The 21,692-nt window shown below is 41.7% G+C and overlaps 1 protein-coding gene across 6 annotated transcripts in view; it reads right to left on the bottom strand.

The window, feature by feature from the left end:
* The window catches only part of DYNC1I1 (dynein cytoplasmic 1 intermediate chain 1), a 192,143-nt gene that overhangs the window by 11,759 nt on the left and 158,692 nt on the right, over positions 1 to 21,692 (bottom strand). For all 6 annotated transcript variants that reach the window (XM_069859665.1, XM_069859668.1, XM_069859667.1 and 3 more), the window contains 2 exons: positions 14,129 to 14,269; positions 8,388 to 8,513 (listed from right to left, as the gene is read on the bottom strand). In XM_069859665.1, coding sequence (XP_069715766.1) covers positions 8,388 to 8,513; positions 14,129 to 14,269 — 267 coding nt within the window. The remainder of the gene's footprint in view (positions 1 to 8,387; positions 8,514 to 14,128; positions 14,270 to 21,692) is intronic.

The raw sequence follows: 21,692 nt of genomic DNA, 5'->3' as shown, positions 1-21,692 counted from the left end.
CATTTAACTTAAATTAAACACTGAATATGCAATTTCAGATGCTGAATAGGATGTATTAAGGCCCAGAGTCATCCTCATCTGGTATCATCTGGTATCTTAGGTTAAATGTTACTTTTGAAGTCACGAATTAAATATTTTTTTCATGTTGAAAATACAGACCATTTTGCAAACCACAAAAAAGACTGATAACATAGTTAAGGATTCTCTGCTACTGGATGTGACAAGTTAAAATCACGAACAAAATTAATTATACAAAGCAGCTCTTATTTCAGAAGTGTTTTAATGCCACTATGATAACACATACAAGTTCAATGAAATTTGCCAGTTGCTGCCCACAAACAGAGCTTAAACAGAGCTTGTGCATTTGGTACTTTTTCCCTTTCCATGCTCTCTGTTACTTAAAGCTATGAATATTTCTCAGTAACACTTCTTTTTACATCTGAAAGGGGATAAAAACTTTCAGAGAAAATACCACCCAACAGACTAACTAGATATTTACAATACATACTCTGTGACACTATTAGCATGCACTGACTTCAGCTCTGTTCCCCACTGTTGTTCCAGGATGCAGGGTCAGCACAGACCAGATCAGCTAAAGCACTTGCTCAGTTTCCACTGCCTTACCTACAACTACCGTGGAAAGACTGGACCCAGATTATCTTTTCCACTAAGCCTCTTGAAAGGTTTTCAGGAGAAGCAGCAACTGAAGAGCTAGTAGTGAAGCCACTGGTATGTCGATGTGCTAAACATACAGTGGATGGACTGGTATGTCCATTCTGGAACCTGCCTTTCTCTCTTGCCCCTTACCATGTTTCCCAGCTCAGCAGGAAAATACCGTCAGGAAGGCTGTCACATGCAGCTCTCCCTTCTCCTGCTCCTGCAGGCTTTACTGTGCAGAAAGGGAATGATGTCTTACAGCTTCTCTTCTGTCGCTCTCATCACTTCATTATCTGAGTGCCTTCTAATAGTGCATTAAGCTACTTGATTAACTCCTGTCACACGTGGCTTGTTCTCTCTGATCCTCTCTGCAGGGGGAGGATCTGGGCCTTTGCAAAGGAAAAGGAAACATACGTTGGCTTTAAAAGTAGTGTGCAAATGAATAAAAAGGACTGGAGCCAGATTTTTGTTGGTTGGTTGACAGGTTTTCTTAAGCTTTTTATTTCATATGATGAGGAGTTCAAGAATTCTTATAAAAGATATTTGTATCAAACTGGAAACTCGTGTCTTTTTACCTCATGAAATACTCCAGGGAGGTAGTAAGCTGTATCTGGAGAACTACTGAAATATTTTCTCATAAGCAACAGGAAGGTAAGGCTAAAGAATCACCTGAATTTTTAAGATGGCTGTTTAACGTCTCCACCCCCCCACTTCTGTCTGTTTTCACTAATGTACACTGAATTCTACTGTCTAATCAACAAATGAGAGAAAGGGTAGCATTGTTAAAAACCTGGTACTTCCTCCTTTAGTTTTAACAAGCAATATTCCAGCAGTAAAATGAAAATGGAATTTTGATGTTCATTTATACGTATAGCGAAACTGAAGAAATTCCATCATTACCAAGGATGAGTGCACACCATGGCACAGGAACGGAGAGTGACCCTGCATGCCAGGCATGACCCCCACTGCCCACTGATGTATCACACACAAGCACACTACAAAAATCCTGTCAACAGGATGCACTATGAGAGGCTGCTTGTCTCCCTGACTCTTCGCTCTGGAACTTCAGCCTTCCAATAGTTAAAAATATTCTCATTTTTTACTCAGATGCATACCTGACCAGACTGCAGCCACGAGTGCTGGTAGCAGCACATCCTTAGCTTCACCAGTTCTCCCTCGCTGGCCCCAAGCACTCCTGTCCTTCTAAGTACATGAATTGTCTATATTGCCACCAGGCTCAGACTGCCTTGGCTAGTCACACCAAGTTCTTCAGCCTCTTTCAACAGGTTCTTCTCTTCTGGTACCCCAGATCCACATGCCTCCCTGAGAAGTTCCCAGCATTCTTTTAAAAAGTGCACATTTTTAAACAAGAGGGGAAATGATTTGGGGGTAATCTTTTACGAAGCTACTTTGTAAGTCAGAAGGTCACAACAAAGGTGACTGAGAAGGGCAGAGAGGCAGTGATGCCGTGTGATGTGCAGGAGGTCACAGGGAAAGGCCCTGGACCGGCACTGGAGACAAACAGCTCCAACCCTCAGCCACCAGCCTTGGTAAGTTATATTAGTTATATCATGGCTTAGTTTTCCCTCTTGAAAAAAGTCCTTCCCTAATAAGGATTGTTATTAGGAACAAAAGCCTCCGTTCCAGTTTATTTAAGTACCAAAACAAACTGAAAGAGCAAGGTAACTCATATCCTTTTCCATTTCTTATCAGACTAGTACAACTGCACCAACAAGCACACAGCCATGAACAGGACTGTATAGGGGTGCTCACAGGCATAAACGTTTACATTTCTATTTCTGGATATAGCCAAACCCCATTTTAAACTGTAAAAGTATATAAATGCTTGGTTTTAACTTATCAAAATAACAACACTGTTTTTCTACAGGAGAATAAACTGCCACTTACATAAAGACCTCAAAGCATTCACAGTAACCGAAAGTAATGAATATTGTAATGAGAAACACAAGTATTTAGGGTGATAATGACTGGACTTTGCTCTACTTAGATCAGCTCACCCCCCATGGAGGTTACCAAAGCTTAAAGATTTTATCACCCCAGTAATCAGCAATGGGTAATGGCCTTCATAAAACAGAGTAATTAAATTGACTGATTTCAAACTAGTGCATTTTTTTCATTAGGGAGTTCTTACTTAACCTACTTCAAAAATCTCTTTGTGAATACTGGTTATATCAGCCAAAATTCACATGATGAGGACGAAGAGCTTGTTTTGTTCAATATTTCAAATTTGTCTTGTTCAAGTAAAAGGTGGAGTTCCCTATTACGTCGCCATTCTCTTTTGGGGTTTATTTTGGGGCTTCTCTAAGAGCTTCCAGTTTTAAAACTCTCTCAAGACTGAACATTATAAAACTAGGTGCAAAGGGGAAGCAAATCAAAACCTTAGCTCTTTACATTTTCCAACAGCTCTTAAAAGATTTTGCTCTGTTAAAACATGCTTTTAAAATTCTCTGAGGCTAATGTTCCAACCTCCCCAGCAAAAATATCAATGGAGAAATTCAGGCACTGCCTCACAATACATTTAATTATTCTTCATGCCTGGATTGTGCATGTGTTGTTCTAAATACTGTATCTTACTTGATCTTTGAATGCTTTTGAATAAAACTTGGTTGTAAACACTACCCCATATTATTGTTCAAATTTGCCTTCATGATATGTGTGTGAGCCATTTATCTCTGTTCCAAGAATACTTGTAACTCAACACAGATTTTAAAATAAAATATTTTATGGTGAGTCTCAACTCTTCTTTGTGGCAAAAACATTTCCTAACTCAGTATGTGCTCTAGAGGATCTTTATGATGGCAAAAGTAAACCTACCGGAAAATCTACCTGGATAGCTACATGACACAAAAGCTAGCTTCATATTTCTCTCTCTGGGCTACAGCAGTTTTTAAATGCATGAAAGAGATGCTGGATATGTTTCCCATATGAAATCTATAGTGAAACAAACACAGGGATCTCAAGATAGGAGTACAAAGTACTAACCCTTCCCCACTCTGCCCAGAAAAATAAGTGATTCAGTAGCCATACTGAAACGTGAGAGCTGGTCACAAATATGCATTTCTCTCTGTCTACAACCCTAAGAATCTCTGGGCGGCTGTTAAAGGCTGCTGAAATCAAGAGATTATTTTCAGTGAGATATTCCTTACTGTAGCACTTCATCCACGTATTACAGGCAATTACCAGCTCCTCCCTCACTGCTCATGTACTTGAAAATGAGATATGGGATTAATACCCATCATTGGGCAAACGGAGAGGCATATAACCAACCTAAAGCAGCAGCCCTAAATGGGCTTATGGAGATATTAACTCTGAAACCTAACAAAGTCACATAAACCTCAGTATGAGTCTGATTTAACTGTAAAGAAACAAGGACAGAGGTTACAACTGAGTAAAGAGCTCCAGGTAACTGCTTGCTTTGGCAGAGCCAACTTTCCTGGATGGCCTAGGGAAAGACCTTTTCTTACTTTTCTCACTTTCCTCCAGCTCCGCCTGTCATACCAGTGGCCTTTAGAAGCAGGGCTAAAATCTACTGTCTGAAAGATCGCCAAACAGATGCAATAATTTGTCCTGTAACTAGTTTAACAAAGTAATGTACAGTAATAAGCTCCTCCAAACCTATGCTGCAAGCTTCCTTTATATTTTATTACAATCAGATAATCATTGATTTACAATTTCTTTCTATTTATGCACAGTGCAAGCAGAATACAACCTGGAATAGATTACTGGAAAAAAAAACATAAAAAAGAAATAATGTAAGGTGGATGAGAGGCTGCTTCTTCCACAACCAAAAGGTACAAGGCGAAGTTCCAATAAGCCGAGTAAGCAACAAACGTGCTCGTTAGAGAATATTCATGACAGTGGTAACTGTGTAACATCACTGAAACATGCACAATGGGACCAAGCTTTCTAGAAAATACATCTACAAAAGAGACACGCAGTTAGGTCTAACTATCAATCACCTGGACAGGTGAATAAATCTATAGTCAGTGGTCCATGTGCTGTTAAAATCAGCTTCTGCCACACAGAAAACTTACTGCCCGCTAAGTAAGCCCTAAGACCACAGAAGCTAAAATGCATTATACATGCTATCACAATAATAATATCTCAACTACTAGACCAGGAAAGGTTTGTATATTTAGATCTTACAGAGAGTAAAGTGCATTTATAACGACTGGTTTTATTCTCTGGTTAAGTTATATAAGTTTAAGATCTCATCACACTGAAACATTCCGGTTTTTATGTGTTTGTTTGGGTTTTTATTTCATTTTATAATACATATTCTTTAGATCAGTGGTTAGTGATCCACAAGAGCACATCTATATGAACTATTTAAGTCTCCTCTCCCCTGGAAGTGTGTGTATAACTCCCATTAATGCTAATGGGCATAAAGCACATGCACTGAGGAGTAAATAGACCCCTCACTGTGAAAATAAATGTGTTCAGTTATTTTCAGACACGATGCTGAAATCAAACAACTAAAAGTACATACTCTAAGGAGATGACATTATATAGCCTAACTGGAAATGTCACCATTATTTTTCACTCCCTGGTCATAGACCCTGCCACGTTCTTCATGCTTCTGCCATTTCTTGTATCATACTGACTTTGACTGGATAAAACATCAAAAAGGGCCAAGTCCTAAATTCTCACACAAGTGGAAGAGCCCTGATCTCATATTCCTTGCCTTCACAAAGGATGCAAGGTTATGCCTTGTGTCTCATGCTTTCACTTAGGCCATATAATGTCTTCTCTTTTCACCATATGGGTTCATAGCAGCAGTCAACTTTACTGCTCTCTAGAACAGTTCCTTAAAACTGCGATGAATCAACCAAAGCAAAAATTCCTATCATTTAAATTTTTTCCTTAATGATTTGATATCCTGATGTTTTCTACACTGATCAAAATTCATAGAGTCAATTCTGTCTGTAATTTGAATTTCAAAGACACTGTGCTTTATTATAATACAAATATAATCACAACTTTTTATGATGGAACTGATGTTTTATGAATTTTCAGCAGATCTAAAGTGATATTTGGAACAATCATAAGAAAAGAAAGGTCTTAAAAAGGGTGCAGTGTAAGTGGAGCATTAATGTTTTAGGTGAGTGTATTTAGGGTCTTTGTAAAGTGGCCAGCTGACTTTCTAAAGTGAGTAATCACATCCTTTTCCCTAAGTCAAAGATGCTCCTTCAAATAAGCAGATGCTACTAAGTTAACAGTCAGTCAGGGATGAGTTCTTCAAGTGATGAAGCCTTTTCAGAAGTCGATGCTGTAGGAGACGGGTAGAGCACTACTGCTGAAAGTTCAGCTCTCACAGCTCGGTGTCAGGTTTGTGATACTGCAGGGTCAAATATGAAAGCTGGGTGCTGCCAGGTGCTGGACGGCCCAGCTCCCAGTCACCTACCCCCAGCCACATGCTCACTCATCTACTCTCACACTGAGTCAGTTCATGGAGAAAAATACATCAAGGAAACAAAAATACGGCTAGGGATGGCTGGCTGGCAGAGGTAGAACAACTGCCCTTTTTAAACTGTCAGACCAGCCCCATCATGTCCCAGAACCAAACCCATACAAAGAGGACAGTTAAAGGAGGACCCCAGCTGAGCCAAGGAACTGGCTGGTGTCTGCACACTGCAGCGAAGAGAGAGCCTTAGAGGCTGCCATATTTCTGCCAGACAGTTCCAGAAGTCCATGTGTGTGCTGTGAGTCCCCCGTGCATCACGCCTGAGGACAGCCAAACGTGGAATCATCACAGAGCTCTTTATGGACTGGCACAGAGGGTTAATGACTGAAGTAGCTATTATTCACCGTACAAGCCCTCAGTTCTAGGCTCTTGAGCTGCAAAGTATTTGTGCAACTCACTTAAGGCTTTATAGTTATAAGAGTTGTGCTGGAGAACATGAACACCTTTCTTTTTTTAAAACAGAAAAAGCCACTAGCAACACAACAGCCCTGGTAGTATCTGAAGCTGCCGCAGCCCAGACCACATCTCCCAAATTTGGTACAGGGATTACTGCAGAGACTGATACTGCCAAAATGAACCAGGCAACAAATTAATGAGCTCTTTCATCCATTACAGAAGAGGAGGAGGGGTAGCAATGTCCCATGACCTGTCAGCAGCCATGTAGATGGACATCCGTCTGTTTGCATTAAGTGTGTATGGAGCTGAGCTGGACATGCTGGAGGTGTGCACAGGCACGGCATGCAGCACTGGTGAGGCAGAACGTTTTATGTAACACTGATTCGGACTCACATAAATAAATACTGTTGAATGACTCTCTTTTCTTTTTCCTTCCCTAGCAATAGAAGCCCATCTTTCTTTTTGATCTGAGGATACCCCTGTGACTTTGCAGGCTGAAGTCTGATTACACAGAGGAATGGCAAAAAAATTTTAATATTACTTCTTCTGCATAGAACACTCAATCTATTTTCTCCTTGGTGAGCTTGCAGGGATAAACAATCCTATGAATGATTTTGGTGTATGATATGCAAAAAGAGACATTTCTACAGCCCGTCTAGACTCCCAGACAAGAACAAACTGCGCTGTCATCAAATATATTTCCATAGCTTGTCATATCACTCGGAAGAGAGAAAAAAACACCTTTTTGGAACAGTCACGCAAACCCCAAAAACAAATAAAAACAGCCTGACCTGCCAGTGTCACAATGGAAATGTGAACGCAGTAACCTTGGACAATTTAGAAATCATGCTAACAATACGGCAAGAAATTTCAGCAAACGTTTGTGAGGAAAGGCAACTCCTGCACAAGTGAATGCAATCCAAAAATATGAGTCATGCACAAGCAATTTTGCTATGGGCCATAAAACCACTTTATGAGAGTTGCAGATAATTCTGTATGTATTCTATAATGTTTCCCTACTGTGTAGAGATGGATATCTCAGTATCCTATCACAGATACTGATGGAAAACAAATTCTCTACATAAAAGCTGATTGCTCGGAGATTCACCCTTAACTGTTCCAAGGGATTGTAATGCTGACACTTTATATCGCGTTCATCAACAAAGAGATAGATCCCATCAGGGCCAAACACATGCAGTTTAGATGTTTTTAAAAGTCATAGAAGGGTGAATTGAGAGCAGCCTTAGACACAGAATACACATCCTACTATTTGCCAGCACCTACATACTCTTTATCACACATGCACCTACCATCCTCCACAATGACAACTCTCATTTCCTTCTGCACATATTCATTCAGACATATTCACCACTACTCAGTATTAAAAGAACAGATGTATTCTGTACATGTCATGCTGAGAAAAATCTACAGCATTAAGCCAGTCATGAAATAAAACATACTGGAGTATAAAAGGTGAATGCTTCAGGACCAACTTCAGAACAACACAGCTTCTTTTTTGTACTTCTATTTTCCTCTTTATGTTCCTTTGCAACTTTTTCCAACGGCACCCATAGAAACATTTAAAAAACATTTTAAAAACATTGCAAAATTTCAAAAAAAAAAAGACTTCTTTTATGAGACTTTACTAGTTAATTCTTTTGCAAGATAGCTTTATGACTATTGCTCTGTTGGCAACCCAAAATCACCGGGAACTCCACTGAAAGAAATCTGGTTTATTTTTGGAGATGTCCTACTAATATGTCACAATACGTGATCTTTCCTCAAACTTGGATGTAGCATTCTTTAGGAGACAAGCTTTATAAAAAAAAAACCCCAACAATAATAATACCTCTCCAACATCATAGATCCATATGCGGCCTTCTGAATCACCAACTGCTACCTCCTTCCCAGCCTGGGCCCAGCGGACACGGTTGAGGGCAGAAGCTCCTTCTATGGTGACACTGGCTGTGGGAACCTGTTGAAACAATAGGAATAGGCAGGAAAATAAAATCATGCTGCCTGCAAACCCAAGGGTCAGTTTTGAACGTCCTGCTTAGCTGGGTGAATCACAAGTCCCTTGGCATTGCTAGAAGTAGCACACAATCCTTGTTGGGGGTAGAAAAATGGGCTTCATTGTTTCTGCAATCACATGCGCAAAAAAGAGGAATGAGTAAGAGATTGCTTGGAATGAGCAGGGAAGACTTTTAAACAGTAAATGGCAGTGAATGAAACAGCTTTTCCCCCTTAACCTTGGAGACATGCGAAACCACATCTACTGCTTTCTCAAAAGCTACTGACTTATGACCAAGAACCAGCTGAGGACAGGATTTGGCTTCAGTCCTGCCCTGGCTTCTGGCCTCTGATGCAGGCTCAGATAATCTTATGGTCAGCAAACACATCTCTGTATTCCTGCTGACACATCCTTTACATCCATACTTACCTCTGCGGCCAAATGCAAAGGTAGAAACTTAGGTATTATCTCAGAAAAGTCCTGAGCTAATCACTTCAGAACGAGGACACAGCAGGAATGAGAACAGCTGAGCTGACACTTAGGAACTCCTACAATATACTCCCACAATTCTCTTTTACATCCCCAGGAGACTATTTCTGCTTTAAATACACCTGGATGCTGTCTTATTTCCAACTCCTCTCCCCGCCCCAAGACAACCAACTTAACAGGTGATCCATAAGAATACATAGGGATTCTGGTTAATGTGTGGGATGAATAAAGTAATGAACACAATCTGAGGAGAAGTATTTGTAATCTCTGTTGGAATGAGGGCATCAAAAGATGCTGCAGGAGGAAGGAACTGTGTGGGTGTTTGTCCCAGATAGGTAGATCACTCAGTTAACTTAGGTCACCTCATAAGACAAATGATTGCAACCTGCAAGTCTGCTAATGCTCCACCCAGCTGCCTTTAATAGGAGAACCTGCCTGAGCAAGGAGCCTGTAGCTTGGCATGACAATCTTCCAAAGAAGGCTTTTTAGCTTTAATGCTTCTTAGCTTTAATGCTTCTTAGGTCAAGCAAACGTGATAAGATAGTTGCTAAAGCAGCTCCTCCACCAGATCTGTCGGTGCGAGCAGGTCTTGGTCACACAGTGAGATAGGGACAAAGGGGAGCTCCACGATCTATAAATGGACATAGGATTGGAGGGCAGTTCGGGCAAGAAAAGGACAGAAACCAGAGTCCAGGCTACCTCTGGAAGAGTGACAGGTACTCCTTCTGCCCTCATGGTAAGCACAATGCAGCAGAAACAGGAAGAAAGCAGCTTGAAAGTGGTATTAAAGCCTGGTCTGAACATTGACAAATTCACAAGATTAATAAAAATGATAGTTTGCTGACTTCATCTCAGTACTCTGGCTGCAGCTTTATACTGTAGTCGTTAGATAGGTCCAAAGAGTCAGAAGAAAAAAATATTTTAAAACAAACATTGTATAGCTGCCATGCCAATCTCCTTCTCAGTTCTAACGCCTTCATTGTGTCACACAAGATGAGTGACGGTAGGAAGCTGAACCTTTGCAGACCTTCCAAGGCTCCTGTTACAGCCACAGCGCAAGCACAAGCCTGCCAAGGTAAAGCGTCCTGAGACGCAAGGGGATTTTGTTTGCAGAATGATGTAGAAATAATGCTGGATAGCAATCAGAAAGCAGATTGCACCCTCCTCCCCTTTGATAAGTCATTCAAATGCAAATAAGCTACTGGACTCATCTCCCCACTGTGCAAGGCCTAGGTCCTGTCCAAGACAGTATTACCCAAAAAAGCTGGCATGGTCTAACTCCTTGTCCCAATTCTGTTAGTGCCTAGTGGGCCTAACTGTGACATGGGGTCATTGATTCATGATAAAATCACAGTAGAAAACAAGCAAGTTTTACTCCTGTGATCACTGATTTCTTGAGGGAAAAAAAAAATCTATTTTAATTCCAGCTAAAATTAATTTCATAACATTTGGAAATGGGTTTCTTCAAACAACAACTAAATGCCACAATTTAGAGGACTAATCCACTCACTAGCTATGTTTTTCAGAAAACTACAGATCAAAGGTATTTGTTTCATATACAAATATACTTAGCATATACTTAAGGCACTGAATTTTCACAAAATATTTCAGAAGACTGAAATACATAACTCTCCAGGTGTTTTTTTTTTCAGTTCATACAGCATTCTTTCAGCGTTCCACATAAAAATAAGCAGCATGCACGCCGCAGACACAAGATGCAACCCGTGCTTTTTTTCAAAACCCTATGGTTTTGTAAAACCCTAATACTATTCCACAAAACTATCTAACAAAATAAAAAGCAATAATGAAATAGTCTTTAAAAATCTATATAAAAAGCCCTTTCTCCAGTGATATGGAGAGAAATCTAGTCACATCACCGTATCTTAAAATAGATTTGTCTGCTCTCAGTAGTGATAGGTTAAATTGCACATGCCTATTTTAGACTTCAAAGATAAGATTTTATTTTATAATGGTAGCATTATGTTTTTAAAATCATACTTGAAATACTTTATAAATTCTGTGAAGTTGGTGCTTGTCAGATTTTTAACCATTTTGAAAAGAGATTTTAACAGGTAACAGATTAAGAAACATGAAGTCAGAAAAACCTGCATGACGAGAATATAACTTTTATGTTTTTACTTCTATTGCTTCCATAGTGTCAAAATCTGCTTGCAAATACGTCTGTTATCTGATTCTAGAAATAGACACTATCTTCACACTTTCAAAGGTAAGGTACAGTATGCAAAAAAAACCCTCCAAGAATGCGATATAGCACAGCAGAAATAAGCGATTTCATAACTCAGTTTAATATCAGTTCATTGATAAATAAGACCTCTTCAATCGTGATCAAAAATGAAATGTCACACACACGTAGGTAAAAAATCGATATTTGGTATCCTGAAACTATCTGCAAACCTCACTATACTGATCTATAAAAATAATATCAAGTTTGCAAAAGAATGAAGGTCCTGGGTAAGTACTTTTTGCCCTTTAAGATTTTATCAAATAAAAAAGGAAATGCAATTACTTTCATTCCTATTACAAAAAACCCAATTTCTGGTACTCATAGCTCAACACAAAGAACACAAATACTCTTGTTCCTTTACACTGAGATTTTGAAAATAATCTGACTGATTAAATCCGTGGTACAGTCTAATAATTTTAGTTATTTTGATCAGAAAGCTTCTAGGTCTCGGGATAAATGTGTTTAATAAATATAGAGAGTAACACTAGTGGTAACAGTGTTCCAGTTCAAATATTTGAAGGTAGCATACTGCAACTAAAACCAGGTATTTTCTTAATTGATTTACAAAATAGTACCTAAATAATTATGTGGCTTATTTCCCAAATAAAGCAAAACCAGGTCTCATTAATAACAATTATATCTAGTTCTTACACCGATATTTTTATCAATAGCTAATAGTTAAACACATTAATATACCTGTCGTTTTCTACTGTCTTCACAAATGCTTTGATTTCACATATCTGACATCTAAAAGAAATAATGATCCAAAAAATAGGTGCTTCAAGATTTCTTATGACAAAAGCAAAAGTGTTGAAACGGACCTGGTTTTAGCAAATAGCACTGCAGACTTAAACAGTGTAATCAATTGCAGAAATCTTGAAAATTATAAACTAATTATGACCTACCAGATAGAGGGTAAAAGCAAACAACAATCACTTTCAGTTACAATGTTTAAAAGACCTGCCCACAGTTCTCTCTTACAGTGGTACTTTTGTTGCTTCTCCTGCATAACAAAACCTTGCACCTACTAGTTTGTCACTTGTAGAGATTTTTTAATTTGTTTCATTGATGCTGAGTGAGGAAACCAAATGGTGTTTCTGCCTCCAGAGACCCAAACTGAATTCTCATAAAAATACAAAACTTGGATACCACAGAAATAATTCCAGTCTGATCTTTACGCGAGAGCCAATTTTGACCTCTCAGAATGGAAATAATTTGTGAAATCAGGGATGGCTTTGCATGCAGAAGAAACACAGGATATTAATTAGCTTGATATTATTTTTTTCCTGATGTTCCTATGTGTTTATATGTAAATATACTGAAAATATAACAGCAGTTTTTCATGTACTGCCTTATTATTGATGGGAATGGGATCAAGCAGTCTATACAAATTTTTGGGAAAGAAATTATGGTCTTGTGGAGTTAAATGGCAAAACATCAGTTGATTTCAAGTGGAGAATGGTTTCAGCCCTGGTATTTGAGGGGAAAGGGTTACTTTTTTTTTTTTCTTATTCTTCTTAAAATGTTGGGGTTTATGCTCTGTGTTTAAGTCTGCATTAATGAGAACACCTGAAGGATATGTCCCTCCCTTCCCAAAATAAATTCTGAGGAGACTCCTCCTGTATATCCTCCAGCTGTATGTGCTCTAATTAAAAAGGCTGCGCTACTTCCTGCTCAGAGCACTTCAAAAGGCCTCACTGCTCCCCCTGACAATGCAGCGTCCAGCACTGGTTCCTCTTACCTGTCCATGCTTATTTATGGCAAGCACCACTCACTGGAAGCCATAAAATGCGCCTGTATTTTACTCTGTCTGAAATGTATAGCACATTTACGTGAAAGGCATATTAATGATCAAACTAATCTTTAAAACAATAAACTGTAAAAAATAGGATGCATGGGGCGGGAAATAGCGCTGCCTGCTCTTCCATAATTTCTTTTTTTGGGAAATAAAAAGAAACTGTCAATTAATAAGTGACCTTTTATTTTTTTTCTCAGTCTGTTTGTTCTTACTTTTATATGGCATTAAGCAAAAATATGCAGGGCTTCAGCTGTGGAAAAATACTTCAATTCTCTTAAGACTGACCTCGACCGACATGACAGGTTTTCTAAAAACCATTTTTGGGGAAACTCAAATCCAGAAAAAACAGTATCAACGTAAGTCTGCGGCATTTTTTTTTTTAAATATGAACTTAAAAGAGGAAAAGGGGGTGTTTGGCACGTTTAGGACATGACTTTTAAAAAAATACAGTTTTTACCTTTTCGGTCTTTGCAAAAAGCCCTCCTTAATCCTTTCTCATCAGTGAAATTTAAAGGTTGTTGACGTTTGTGCCTTTCAGCTCCACAGCAAACTTTCAAGGAGGAAAAAAGGCGAGGGCATAAAACCACACGTAACAAGCGAGAGAGCAGCCCTGCGCTTCAAAAACCGCAGCTGGGGCAGCGAGGGAAGACACAGGGCCACGCCAAGGAGTTGGACCCTCCTGAGGGTTCGGAGCAGAGGCTGAAAAGGACGGGAACGAAGCCTGGCACATGTGGGAAGAGGGTTGAGGGGCACAGCACCAGGGGTGGGGAGGGTGCGGGGCGAGGAGCGCCCCGAGGGCACAGACCTGAGGGCACAGCTTCCTCGGCACAGCCTTGAAGGCACAGCCTCAAGGGCACAGAGCCTCGAGCACAGAGCCCCGAGGGCACAGACCAGAGGGCACAACACCCCAAGGCCACAGCCCCGAGGGCACAGCCCCCGCGAGGGGACAGCCCTGCCCGCCGGCTCCCTGCCCCGCTCCGCTCCGCCGGCCCGCAGAGGGTTAAGGAGCCGCCCGCTCTCGTCCCCAAGCGCCGCGGGCAGCCTCACCTCGGTGTCGTTATTCAGGTTCCACAGATCCAGGCGCCCCATCCCGTCCACGCAGGCGAAGAGCGCGGGATGCACTGGCGACCACATAACATCGTAGACATAGTCGGCATTGTCTTCAAAGGAGTAGAGCGGCTTGTTGTGCTGTAAAGCAGAGAGAAGCATGAAGACTTCGTGGCGCTAGCGCTGCCTGGGGCTGTCTGGCGAGTCTAATTAAAAACTTTGCACGTTTACAAAGTGTCATAAAACTTCCCCAGATGAAAGGTCCTCGCGAAGGGTGGGTCCGCGCTTTAATGGGGCAACGACTGTCCGGTGGGATAAATGAGATGCCCGGCGTGAGGGGTGTGGGTGACGGGGCGGGGGGGAAGCGTGCGGGATGCAGGATGGAGGAGGCAGGATGGAGGAGGCAGGCACCGCCGCTCCCAGCCGGCACGCCGTGGGAGGGAGGCTGTACGGGGTGTGGAGGTGGCGGTGCGGGATGCAGGATGCGGCTACCGCCGTCCCCACGACCTCCCCCGCTCCCGGCCGGCACCCCGGTGGCGGGGGACCGTAGGGGATGTGGAGGTGGTGATGAGGGATGAGGGATACAGGCAGGCACCGCTGCTCCCAGCCAGTACCCGGGGGCATAGGGGTGACGGTGCGGAATGCAGGATGCGGGTACCACCGTGCCCACGACCTCTCCCGTTCTAAGCCAGCATCTCGGAGGAGGATGCAGGGAGGTAGAGGTGCAGGATGCAGGTACCACCATGCCCACAACCTCTCCCGCTCTGGGCTGGCACCCCCGGCAGGATGCGGGGAGGTGGCGGTGCAGGATGCGGGATGCAGGTACCACCATGCCCATGACATCCCCTGCTCCGGGCCAGCATCCCTGGGAAGGATGCGGGGAGGTGTCAGTGCGGGATGCAGGATGCGGGTACCACCGTGCCCACGACCTCTCCCGCTCTAAGCCAACATCCTGGAGAAGGATACAGGGAGGCAGCAGTGCAGGATGCGGGTACCACCGCGCCCACGACCTCCCCCTCTCCAGGCCAACATCCCGGGAAGGACGCAGGGAGGGTGCGGGCTGCAGGCTCCGGGCCGGGCGGTGCGGTCCCCGCTTGCCCCCTGGCGGCGCGCGGGGCGGCTCCGCGCCCCCCTCGCTCCGGGCCCGGGGCCGCGGGGCGCCGGCTCCGGCAGGAGGGAAGTTCGGAAGTGAAGCGGGAATACGGCGTGATTGTCCGTCATGAATTATTCATCGCCTCTGCCTCGTCTCATTTTTGCACGACGGCTTCGGTAATCCCCGATCAATTAATGGAAAATGAAATTTGAATGATAATGAAAACTCCAGAGATGAAAGAAATTAAGTATTCTCGCGGCTCGTGACAGAAATCTAAACAATGGGACCTCTGGAGGGTCTCCCTGCCTCTCCCGGCAGCTGCCTGGAAGCCTCCTGGGAAGCGGGAGCCGGGGACGAGCGCCCGGGAAAGAAAGGATGACACGGGGTGGCTGCCCTGTCCACCCCTGAGTCACCAGATCTATAGGGCAGCTCGGTCCTGTCCCCCTAGAACGCAGCCTCGTTCATTTTACAAAAGGAATCGGGAAGGTCTGCCAGGCATTGTGTAGCCGTGCATGGCTTTTTCCAGAAAGTGGAGCAGCTGATTGCAATTACTATATCGCTTTTCTTGTGTAATATTATTAATTCCAAACAATAAAGCAATCCATTTAATCTTGCCAGTTTTGTTTTTTGACCCTGCAGGCTGCTTCGTTTGATGCTGGGGCCGCAAGCGCTGCGACTCAGGACATGGATGAGGGGCTACACGCACAAATCTCTGTATTCACACGGCATGGTTATTGCAGTACCTCACTGCAATTAATTCAGAACTATTTTGGTTCATCACAGGTACTATGAAAAACTACACAAATGATCCAGAGATTTAATTACATGACTCTGTCCTTTGAAGAGACACTGAAAATACAAAGGGATCAGGTTCCATAGGCCAGTATTTCCTATACTTGAATTAATGAAATACTTTGAACGATTATAGGATCAGCTCCCAAATTTTCATAACTGGCCCTAATGTTCTTTGTGCATTTCCTAACAACAGCAAACATTTTGTTTTGTATGACAGTAAAATCAAATCAGAGCTTGAGCTTATTGCCTCAAATTTAAGTAACATTTTTATTTCTTTTACAAAACTGTAGTTTTGCAAAGGAAAAGAAAAAAACCTACAAGAATATTTTCTTACCTAAACAAAGTTTTGTTCTCTAAACATATGTGTTTGCTTAGCATATTATCAGTACCAGTGGAGTTACTTACATGTGTTAATGGAATTACTTACATGCCTGTGCTAAAGTGTTTGCAGGGTTGAGGGCCCAACAGAAGACTAAGCTTTTGGACAGGCAGAGGTATTTCACAGGGAATTTCAAAGCAAACCTCTTCAGCTGTGAGCTGGGAAACAGTGTTGAAAGTGGGCCACAATACCTATCTGCTGTATTGTGTATTTTCACTGAAAACATCTTATTTAGGTTCAAATACATCAACTGTCTAAATGCTTAAGAAATCAACATTGAACACAATAGTATACTGAAGAGAAAGGAAACCTGTTCAGCTGCTAGGTGGCTGGTATTTTTCTTATTCACTGGGAATGTTTTGCACATATAGCAAGCACTTCAACATTCAATGTCATGGGAGAAGTAACAAAATTCCACAGAAATAAGAAGACTAAGAAGATATGAATCAATCAATCAATCAATCAATCAATCCAGGACAGTTTTCAATCAGCACTTCCTTTTTGTCAATGTATCAAAAGTTTTGATCTTAATTTTGAGTGTGACACTTTTTTAAATGCTCTTTTTAGTTCTGCCAGTTTGTTTTCCAAATCCTGCCTAGGAAGGGTCAGGAGATTTGGTTCTAGGCTATATCTTACTGTTAACATGCTGCATGGTCTCTGGCCAATAGCTTTAGCTGATGTGCATCAGTTTCCCGGTTAGCAAAATAAAAACACTTTCAGAGTGCTGGTAGTTGAGGTGAAAAGCATAGCAGTTATGTATTGCCTTGACCATAACAGTGGAAATATTCAGTCAGATAGGAAGTCAGAGGGAAAATCTGGACAGCAGGAATAATAGAGCTTTTGAGGAAGATCTCAGACACAAAAGGAGTGAGACACAAACGAATGGAGATGAATGGAGCACTGTAAGGAAATAATAAATGGCAGCCATGTGAGCAGCCCGAGCAAAAGGCGAGATCAACTGCAGTGTGGTTGGAGAAACAGGGAGAAAGAACTTTGCAACGGCATCGCCAGGCAGAGGTGGTGGAGCTGAGTTGGAGCCTTCATAGTGACCCAGGGTATTTGCCCTCCCAGCTTGAATTGCCTTCAGTGGAGAAAAACAAATCATTTCCCAAGCTGTGCCATTTTGTCTTGCGCTTTTAACTAGACAAGAATATAACAATTGCATCAGGCCAGGCTGGCGGTCCCTCTTGCTTAGCATCCAGTCTTCAATAGTAACAGTGAGTGAGTGACCTTTCTTAGAAGTTGACATTGCATCCTGGTCTGATTTTGCCCACCAAGAGCAGTTATGTTGATTTCACTGCAAAGACTCGATTTGTAAGGTTAAGTGTATATATAAATGTTTGCAGGAATTCCCAACTGTAATCCTGTTAAGTAAGGGCCCAGGCCTGCAGATTCTTTTAATGTAAGGATTTATGAGTAAGGACCGGTATCAACCACTTTTAGAAAATGTTGAAATGTAGAATCATGTAAGGGTCACTTTAAAGCAGTTTTAAATTACAGAAGCTTACACAATCTGTAACTAACATATGGCTATTATTATAAAACAAATGAAATTTAAACTTGATGAGATTTCATTCTTAAATACCAACCCATTCTGTTATTCAGTAGAACAGAAGAAACTTATCTTCAGAAAAACTTGGGCTAAATCTACTTATTACTTAAAAAAGAGAGTTTTTTGGTGGAAAGGTGGCCCTACTGCATCAGTGGAGGTTTTGCCATTTATTTCAATAGGACGGGACTTGATTAGTTAGTGGGAAAAGTGAAAAAGCCAGTTCCAAGACACGTGGTTTTGTCTCATTTATTTAAGTGTGTTGTCAAAATCTATTGCTCATCCCCAGTGTTTGTATATGGGCATTATTTAAAAGAACAATGCAGAGAGAAAATTTTAAATACATGGGAGCTGTCAAGGAATTAGCACTTGTCTATGAAATAAGAAACTAACCTAAATAAATACTACATATTTGCATAAAAGAGCTCTTTTTATTTTTTCAAAAAATAAATTTGACCAGTCTATTCCACTTCTTATTTGCATAGAAGAATTTTCTTTAATCCAGGAGGCGCCACGCATAAAGTAGCTAATTATCCATATAAAGGAATGTATACATATCCACAGGTTTTAACTAGCATCTGACTTCTGAAAAGCCATGGAAAAAGCTATTGGCTTTGCCTGTTTCACGAAAGGAGTGTTTCACAGGTTGGCACTATTTCTGTGGGTGTCAGCTCCACCTAAAGGTACTTCCCTAGGCTGTACCTGCGGCAGTGCAGATGTGTGATGACACCACATACTCTGCTGGCTCCCCCTCTTTCTTTCCACTGTGTTGTCTTCCATTCTAAAGACAATGAGACAAACCCACACTTCCAGCTCAAACCATATTAACAACAGCCATAAGTGTTGTGAGGTATTGTAAGTCGACTCGAGCTAATTTGATTTTCTAGGTGGGCAGCAAATCTGACATTCATTAGTCCTTGGCATAGAAACTTTCCAAACAAGGTGATGTGTTTGCTTAGGCTCAAGCTCTGGTTCCTGGGCACTTGGAAAGAGCAGAGCCAGAGCAGTCCTGAGATGAATGGCTGCTCTTGGGTCATGAACAAACCAGGGAACAGGGGGTTGGAACTAGAGGACTTTTAAGTGCTCTTCCAACCAAATCATTCTATGAGTCTACAAATTTGGGCCCCGCGGGATCAAAATGCTGTATAAATAGCCTTTTTTCACTGAAAGAAAACAAAAAGAAAAACCTACAAAGGTGTCAAAGAAAGACGTATCTTCCAGCATAGATAACATATAAGGAGGTGGAACTCTGCTGTCTTTATTTAAAGCAAGTGTTACGGTGTCACACTGACCAGAAGGATGCAAAAGAAATGAGGATAGGGCACAGCTTGTAAGACTTCCACTCAGGTTAGGATATGAGGTCTTTTGCTGTTTTTCTAGACCCTAGCTTCTAGGCCCAGTCTTCTCTACCTTGAGAGAGGTATCTTTCTATGCTGAGTCCAGGCTCATCTTTTCCTTTTTGACCCTGCCATTTAGTCAGGCCATCTCAAAATATGCAGACAGCATAAGCAGAAACTGAAAGTGGCTAGGAATTTTGAAGCAAATACTCCTCAAATCATCTTTGCCCTGGTCTTGACCTTTCCTCCTTCAATAGTCTCCTTCCTAGGACATCAGCTGTTAGATGTTTAGGGTTACCTCTTGTGGTGGGCAGTAAGTCCTCTGCTGTGCTCTACTACTTTTGTTAGCCTTCATGTTCTCTTTGTACGGAGTCAAGAGGCCCTGTTTTTCATTCTGACTGATTAAACTCCATTGGAATTTTTACCAGTTCCTAGACTCCCGTGTTTCTCCCAAGTCTGTTTTGTAATAGTAATGATAATTTAGAGTAATCCAGTAGTTCCTACTTTAACACTCTACTTATGGGACTTGACTTAGTTCAGATTATGCTAGGTTTTAAAAGCTACAGCAATCATAGGAACTGTTATGAGATGCTATAAATCAGAGGCGCTAGTTGCATGTACATCCCTGGTGGCACAGCAGAGCCTGTCTGCATTCTCCCTGAAGGGTATCATTATCCCACAGACCCCAATCCCATGCAACTCACAACTTGCAGTCTGCTCCACCCTTTCCAGAACTAGCCAGACCTTCGAGGATGGCAAGGAGAAAGCAAAAAGGGGATGTGTATGCTTGTCAGCTTTAGCCATCCAACGTCACTGGCTCTTAGGTGCTCTAAACTGAGTTCCATGAGTAACGTCTCCTTTACCTATCTTTAAACTCCTCCTGACAGTCAGATTCAGTGCTGAATCACAGACAAGCCCCTGGGGCTGAATGGACGTTTCACTGTGCTATGACCTATGTACATGTTGTGTCATCTTATTGTCAGATGATTATTTGGTCACCGAATCAAGTTTAAATGACATTTTTGTGTAAGGGAACAGGTTTAATTTTTAGATTCAGTAGCAACAGGGAGAAAGAAATGAATGTGGAAATTATCTCTACACTCTTCACAGCCCTGTTTTGCTTAAGTACTGAAGCGTTACTATGCTGATTGTTTTGTGGCATGCTAAAAGTTGCAGACAGTCAAGGCAGAAAACCGTACGCTTTTAGAAATTATTGTTCTTGCAGAGATGCTGAAACTATTGCCTCTCTTAATTGCCAATAACAAAAAGAAATCCAATATTTTTGCATAAACGTGGGAATTATTACAGATGGAGGAGGGGACAAGGGTGAGACTCAAAGACCAAGTCTGGAGATAACACGATGATTACATTTCTGTGGTTTCCTTCAAAGTCAAAGCGTCACAGGTGAACATACAAGAAGGAAGCAAAGGAATAATGATTTGATGATTGGCACAGGCAGTTTTAATGAGAACTGATCTTAATGTCTAATACTGTGGCATGGAGAAAAAACCAAAAGAACTTAGGAAGTCAGACATCATCTGACTTTTAGAAGCGTCAGAAAGTCAGACAGCAGAGCTTTCGGGATCTGTGGAGATAGCCTGGAAGCTACACTGACAGGCAAACTGCTTATTTGGTTAATCCTCCTTAACTGTTTTAAGTCCTCTGCAGAGATGCAACACCTTCAGGCTGTGCTGCTAGACTTCAATTGCTCACTTTGGTCTTCCAGCTGTCTTCTGCTCTGCCTTTCCACTTACTTAATATTGGAAAAAAGACCTTTTTACTTTCTCAAGAAAAAAAGCAGAACATATGGCATTCCTCTTCACTGCTGCATATTAGCTGAGGAGCTATTTTCAGTGAGTTTGAGATAAATGAGTACTACTTGATGTCTAATGTAAATTGAAATGAATTGAAGATAAGATACTTGCTTGCCACAGATGAACTTTACAAACATCAAAAGGTATGTAAGGCCTTGAAGCTCTACAAAACAGGCTTAAGAAAGCTTTTATGAGGAAGCTAATACACAGATTGGGTTATAGTGGGGCACAAGGGATGACAGTATTCCCCAGCTCTCTTCTCTTTCCAGTTTCTACTGGCCAATCTGGTGTATAATTGTTTCTGCATTTTAGATAATCCAATTTCATTCCCAGTCTGGAGCCCCTCTTACCCCTCAGCTGCAGAGTTGTGCCCACAGGTTTCCACTGCTTGAGGTTTAATGCCTTCTGCTCCACTTGGCCACATCAAACTGAATGCAGTGTGGATGGCAACAGTGGAGAAGCCTGTACAGGTATTTTTCATTTGTTCTGTATTTCCTCAGACTGCTGACTTAATCACTAAACGTTTTCCATCTTTTATTTAAAACATGCTTTAAGCAAGCCAGCCCTTCTTCTTACCCTACTAACTCTGCATTTCAC

The sequence above is a fragment of the Phaenicophaeus curvirostris genome, chromosome 6 (assembly GCF_032191515.1).
Source record: "Phaenicophaeus curvirostris isolate KB17595 chromosome 6, BPBGC_Pcur_1.0, whole genome shotgun sequence".
Classification (NCBI taxonomy): Eukaryota; Metazoa; Chordata; class Aves; order Cuculiformes; family Cuculidae; genus Phaenicophaeus; species Phaenicophaeus curvirostris.
Note: the sequence above shows the minus strand (reverse complement) of the source record. Positions and strands in the feature narration are given on the sequence as shown.